At 35.5% G+C, this 6,945-nt stretch overlaps 1 protein-coding gene across 1 annotated transcript; it reads left to right on the forward strand.

Moving 5' to 3' along the window:
* Window positions 1-3,044: 3,044 nt before the first annotated feature.
* LOC104423827 (basic leucine zipper 19-like) lies at window positions 3,045-3,979 on the forward strand. Its single transcript, XM_010036273.1, has 4 exons — window positions 3,045-3,172; window positions 3,407-3,497; window positions 3,625-3,751; window positions 3,825-3,979. The coding sequence occupies exons 1-4, from the start codon at window positions 3,045-3,047 to the stop codon at window positions 3,977-3,979; spliced, it is 501 nt and encodes a 166-aa protein (XP_010034575.1).
* Window positions 3,980-6,945: the final 2,966 nt, after the last annotated feature.

Consider the following 6,945-nt stretch of genomic DNA (forward strand, 5'->3'; position numbering starts at 1 on the left):
GAGATTTTGCCAATCATATTGTGCTTGAGGGAAGATAACAGTTTTGGTATGATCATACCTATCCTTCAACCTCCTCCACAAGATATGCGAGTCTCGAACGGATAAATATTGAGTCTGCAAGCTCTCATGCAAATGACGGCGAATAAAAATCAGCACATTTGCTTTATCCTTTTCATTTGAGGTTCCATCCTCTGTAATTGTATTAGCGAAACCTTGCCCTTGAAGGTGCATTTCCATGTCAAGGCACCAGGATAGATAATTCTTTCCACTCACTTCCGGGATGTGGAATTTGGGCTTTTCAATATTTGCCATAATCCTTGCAAAAATAAATCTTTAAATTAATTAAAAGGATTTCCAAATATCCACCGCTACTTCAGGAGCAGAATGATACTTTTAGATTTGAAATACGGCTTCGGGCCAAGAAAAATAAAAATAAAGAATTGATAGAAGAAGATAAAGTATAAGTTGATTAATAAAAATAATACCCACCTTGCAAAACTTACTTACTCAGTCGGTAGATCCTCGTGCTGATAACGTGTTGTAAAATATCGCATTGCAAATATATAACAAAGAAGAGATTGAAAAGAGAAAGCAAGTGAACACCAGAGATATTAGAGAAAGCAAGTGAACACCAGAGATATTAGAGAAAGCCAGATATTTCACTGTATTGTGATTATTGTTCTGATAGTTGTTCTTGTACATCAAAACTAAACTCCTATTTATAGGAAAAAAGAATGTACTAATAATTAATATCAATGTATCAATGTATCATGAATGATACATGTACTGGATAAGGGAGATGGACATTCATTGTATAGGGAGATATACTTAGAATATATGATACAAATGTACCATAATAAGTACATTAGATAAGATGAATATAATGAATATTCATTCATGTATTCTATTCATTCATGTATTTCATAACACTTTTGTGCTTTTTAGCTACAAGGAAAAGAGCAATGCTGCTTGGAGCTAGAGATGAGCGATTCCAAGTTCTGTACAGGTTCTGTCCCAAACCTAGAATAGTTTTTTCATTTTTTGAAACCTAGAGTCTACTCTCCATACTCTAAAATCTAGAAGCTACCCTATTACAAGTTACAAGATCAGTTCCAAGATCTAACCAGGTTTCACATATATTATTAATCGAATGATTGTAGCAAATTAAAATCTTTAATGACCACCATTTATATTTAGACACACGAAAATAATTAACATTAATAAAGTAAAAGTCTTGGTCATAAAATAGAAGCTCAGACTAATGCTTCTAGATTATACACTCATCAATAAACAACGTGGAATCTCGTAAGATGGTGTAAAGACATCAATCAAGAAAAACATTAAAACTTGTTCTAAGTTATAGGTTCTAGGTTTCAGTTCCTCAAATTAAAAGGCTAGAACCTCCCCATTGAAATAGGTTCTTCATTTTTGGAACATGAAACTTGCCCCACATATCTTGGAACCTAGAACCTATAGGTTCTCATTGGTTTGGTTTTCAAATTCTAGGTTCTACCCTAAAACCATACTCACCCCTACTTAGAGCTGCAAGCTTTCGCGACCTAGCATTGTCTCTAAAAGAAAACGACATTAAAAAATTCATATAGTAAAGCCCTAAAAGTTTATTCAATTTTAAATTCAATTTTAATCAAAAGGTTTTCACATTTTGTATGCTAAACTAATTCCTAACTAGAATTAATGCTAAAATATAATAAAACCACTCAAAATCTAATTTCTAATTATTTCCTAAAATTTATGATATTTTTGTTTTTCTTTTATGTTTTTATTCCAAATAATGGAACTTTGATGGGGTCAGGTAACCAAACCTTGAGTCATGTAAAGACAAGTATTAAATTACGTTAAGCTTATTTTTTAAAAATGACCTTATTTTTCTTTTTATTCTCGAGAACAAAGAAGTGAGTTTTTTGTACTTCTTAATTCTATTGTAAATATATTCCCTAGCCACTGATCTGTTATGGAGAATAGAAAAATTAGTTAACGTTATTAAATGGATATCTATTCTTTTTTTGTTTCATGGAACAAAAGAACATAAAAGTAAAATAATAGAAACGTTACCAAATAAGGCCTAACATCATCAAGTTATTGTTGCTTGATCTTGATACAATTTGGTTTAATTAGTGTAACGGCAATAAGCAATTGTACCGCGAAGGCTTTAAGGTAATTATTTTCTCGTTTTTTTTTCCAGCTTTAGATAACTACCTAATTAACGGAAAATGCACACGAGTATGAATTATGATTAACCCCGCCGCTATCTCAAATTGTTTGATTAGCAAACTTCACATGGTAAAACATCTTCTTAGTGAGGGATATGACTAATTGTATGTCCACCAACAATGCGTAAGTACTATACACATCATATATTAATTATTGAACTTAATGTTCTTTTCCTTCTTCTGCAGACGACAATAAATGTAAGTAGCAAGGATGGCACATTTCTAAGTAACCTAATTAAAGTTCAAACCTAAAAATGAGGAAACTTCCTAATAGGTATTTCCCAAAATGACACCTCCTAAATTTCCATTCTTGGCTCGGCCTTCTAATCCCCATTATCAATGCTCGTCACTCAAAGAATTTGAATTTGACAGCATGCATGCCAATTTTGGCCATGATATAAAAACAAAAATGACCAAGAACTCAATGCGTCATGCAAAGTTAATTTAAGGATTTGTGGAAGGTTTGGCATTTTTCCTGAAAACGAAACTGCATCATTAATATATCCCGCGGGTATTGGGAAATGCACGAGAGACGAGCCCCATTGTCCAATCACATCGATGGTAGCTAGCTTAAGACCCATCGGTTTCTCCTATAAAGGAGAGGCCGAACATCAGAGGCTCACAGCCCGTGTCTTTCTCTCGTTCGTATTTCTTTATTAGTGCGAGTAAAGAACAAATCCCAATATCTTTGGCTAAGTTGTTTGTTCTTCTCTTTTGTTCTTTTTAGAGAATGATGGTGAGACCTCAATGATCTTGTTCTAACTTATTTCTGATGTGTTGTAGGGCAAACTTTTTTTTTTGATTGAAGCGATAATGGAGAGCTTCAACAACAACGACAAGAGAACCATTGCTCTAGGAATGCCTCCATTGCCTCCAACAAGCGAGACAATGACTGGACAAAGCTCTCAAAAGCCTAACATAGACCCTCAAAAGCTTAAGAGGTGCTTATAAAGTTATAACACTTTAAACGCATTTCAAGATTTTAGGCATGGAGGACCACGCCCATTTTTTTTTTCCCTAGACATTTCATTTTAAAGTGTTGGTGAAAAATGGGAAAAAAAATTGTAGAAATGGCGAGCAGATATTAAAACTTTCCCTTCTCTTAGATTATAAATTTTTACCGTCTAAACTCGTGACCTTTTTCATTTAATTTTATTTTGTGTTTGTGTCTTCAGGACGTTGGCAAATAGGCGAAACGCTAAAATGCATCATCTCAAACAAATTTCCAAGATAACGAAACTGGAACAGACAGTGCACTGTCTTGAAGTTAGCACTCGAATTGATATTTCCTCCAATTTATATTTCATTTAGCGTGCTTTCGAGATTTGGCCTTTGAGGTGATTAATATGACAAGCATTTAACAGTTCTAAATTTTCTTATTTGATGTATGTAGGGTGACATAGCAAGGTACTCCATGGAGATCCACCATCTGAAAAGACAAAGGGATTTGTTCCTGATCGCAAATGGCGATTTAAAGCAAAAACTTGGTTTTCGTTCACTCGAAACTGGATCCAAAAAAGGTTCTCTCTCTCCCGCACATATGGGTGTTAAAGGAAAAATTAAAAAAGTGTAATTGATCGATGTTTGATGCAGCTGAATATGTGGAACTGAAGAAAGAGAAGGACGAGCTACAGAAGGTGTATGTGGAACAGCAGCTAAAGTATGAAGAGGTCATGAAGAGCAACATGGCAGATGCTCAATTTATGGTCATGGACCCGCTGGGACATCCGACCTATAACTTTATGTAGGCTATGAGATTATGGTGCTTTTAGTTATTTAAGCTCTTCTTTATGGAGCAAAATCCTCATTTCTTTACATGAGTGTGATTGCTTTATTTATGTGAGTTCAATGAAGACAATTTAGAGCTTAAAAACTCCATGACTTATTTATATGTCTATAAAGATGAATGTTGACCCCTATTTTTAAACAAAAATTTTAAAAAATAATTAAATTTAAAATTAATTAATTATTCTTAAGCATGTAAAAGCTCTTAATTTTGAATCCTAGCCCTGATCAACTAATTCAATCTCACTTCATCGGATTCAAGTTTTGAATTGTTACCTTCGTCGCGATTTTCGTCGATTCTAATTGCAATCGATTGAATCAAGTCGCCAGATCACGATCGGAACTCCAAGAACATAGATCAAGTCACTATGACTCAAATCGGGATCAATGGAACCACTGGCTCAAGGAAACAAGGAAGAACCGGTCCAAAATGGATTGGCCTTGACTCGCCGACGAAGATCGAGCCACTGGTGAAGATCTAGCCACCGATCTAGTTTCCTCTGTGCATAGCAACGTCAAAGGCCCCTAGTACTATAGATTACCAGCAATTTGAAGGCTTGGGAGCTCTGGTGACCGCCGGTTCGAGCCTAGAATGAGATCAGTCCAAGAGGTGAATCGAAACTTAGAGAGAGAGAGAGAGAGAGAGAGAGAGAGAGAGAGAGATCTGTTTGGGCAGGATTTTGGAGAGAGAAAGGAGAGAGAGAGGACTGAAGAAAGAGGAAATTTTGTGCAAATGAAGCCCCCTCAGCTAGGGGTGATTGGGTCAAGGTAGGTAAGGTCTAGACCTAGACCCTATACCCGACCCTGTTATAACCGGTTCCTCTTTTCTGGACTCTATACCCGACCCTATTTGTATTGGATCCTATATCCAACCCACCATGTTTTTCCAATTTGGTTCCAAGGTCAACCATGTTTCCACTAGAACATGTTTTGCAATCTCTCGATATCCTATACGACTTTAAATTTTATATTAATACACGAGAAAATAATATAATCCTCCTAATTTGTATTGAAACATTAAGTATTTTGATAAATAAATACATAAACTTTTTGACTAAATGAAAAATTAAGGATCCACAAGGCTAATTATAATAAATAAAATCATAAGGCAAAGAATTAGCAACAAACATGGGTCTAATATTAATCTTATTCTCACAACTACTACATGAAGTTACTCATTTATGCAAACATAACTCCTCCTACAAAAGAGAAATTAAGCGAGTCAATTCATGTAATACACAAGAATTTGGCAGCGACGAACACCGTCCATCCATCGGATGATGCGAGAGGGAACCGGTGAGAGAGGGAAGCGGGTGAGGAAGATGAATGATAAAGGAGGAGTTTCGTGCATGTTTAAGAGGGCCAAGAGAAAAAACGTCGTGTGATTGCGGGAGTAAGAATAGAAATCGGGAGGAAAAATGGTTTTTCACCTCTACTTCCAAAACCAAAATCGGTTCCAAAACCGGTCCAAGAACCAGTTTTCGAGTAGGTAATCACTCGGAACCTATTCCCGGACCGGTTTAAACCGATTTCAAATTTTGGGAACCGGCTCCCAGACCGGTTATAACGGGAACCGATTCCCGACCTTGTTTTCTAGGTGGGCCGATATGAGAACCAAGTATATCCGGTCTAGTTGCACACCTCTACCCTTAGCTGAAAATATGAGAGATTTCATTTATATACCTCCAACATTAAGTGATTTTGGCTATCAGTTAGACCCAACGGTCGAAATCTTGATCCAACAATCAAAATCTATTTCAAAAGCTCTATTATGATCTCGAGGTGTTGGGTAATTGATCTAGTGGGTTTGATTTACAAAAAACCAAGCCAAAATCATGAATTGTGTCAAAATGTCTAATTATGGCTTAATTTGCAATTTGACGAAGTTCGAGGATCAATTTGTAAAATTTTGGGAAATTGAAGGTGTAGAAATGAAATTGTGAGTGAGAGGGTTCCAGAATTGGTGGTCGAAGGCCAAGGACCGGCCAGTCCCATCGGCGGCCAGTCAAATCAGCCGGACCAGTTCGATCCAAGTCGGCCGGATTTTGATCGGTTCTTGACCAATAAGGTCCAATTCCTATTGTTCTGTCCACTTGGGACCCCTTGTGGCTCAAAAATTTATGCAATTTGACCCCTAAATGACCTAATCAAAAAGGAATTTTATCATTTTTATGAAGAAATTGACCAATTAAGATACAATTAAGCTAATCAACCTTATGAACGTGATCTAGAGGTCTTTTATTGACTTAATTGAATGATTATCGTGGAAAAAATTGAGTCGAAACCATGGGTGCCTTGAATTGGGCTTAAAGGGCTAAAATGGTAAAAATTACAATTCAATGGGCAAAATTGCAAATTAACTAAAATTGAAATCAATTAGTGTCACAATTGCCCTATCTAATGAGCTACCCATATGTGAGATCACTTACCCCATTCAAATTGACCATAAATTGAAGTGCTCGAATTTAGGTCAAAAATGGATCTAAGCCTAATATTAAAATTGGACCTAAATTCATGAAATTAACCATAGCCATGAATTGGTCAATTCGAATTTCGTCGATTGAAGCTTAATTGCTTGATTTTATAATGCTTGGGAGGATAAAATTCCTCAAATTGATGAGTTCTTGTGTAAATTTCACAAAATTGATCTTGAATTTGGACTTATCTTAAGAAAATGAGTGAAAAACAATTGTCTCTTCGTAAGTTATGAATGATCAATTTCGATCCCCTAATTAGAGCTCAAAACAACAATTTATATTTTGACCCGATAAATCACGAAATTGAATGCTCAATTTCAGATGGTCCCTAAACCAAATGTCAAAGAATAAATGATACATAATTATGACTAGAATAAAAGTAAGTTTATTTTTTGTTGATTTAGAACCTAAAATTCAAAAATTCAAAATTAAGGTTCTTAATCGAATTTTGT

The sequence above is a fragment of the Eucalyptus grandis genome, chromosome 10 (assembly GCF_016545825.1).
Source record: "Eucalyptus grandis isolate ANBG69807.140 chromosome 10, ASM1654582v1, whole genome shotgun sequence".
NCBI classification, from domain to species: Eukaryota; Viridiplantae; Streptophyta; class Magnoliopsida; order Myrtales; family Myrtaceae; genus Eucalyptus; species Eucalyptus grandis.

Excerpts from the sequence above, each read along its gene's own strand:
- LOC104423827 (XM_010036273.1), top strand. The coding sequence starts at position 3,045 with ATGGAGAGCTTCAACAACAACGACAAGAGAACCATTGCTCTAGGAATG. Across the intron at positions 3,173-3,406 it reads GACCCTCAAAAGCTTAAGAG|GACGTTGGCAAATAGGCGAA; the intron begins GTGCTTATAAAG and ends TTGTGTCTTCAG. Across the intron at positions 3,752-3,824 it reads CGAAACTGGATCCAAAAAAG|CTGAATATGTGGAACTGAAG; the intron begins GTTCTCTCTCTC and ends TGTTTGATGCAG.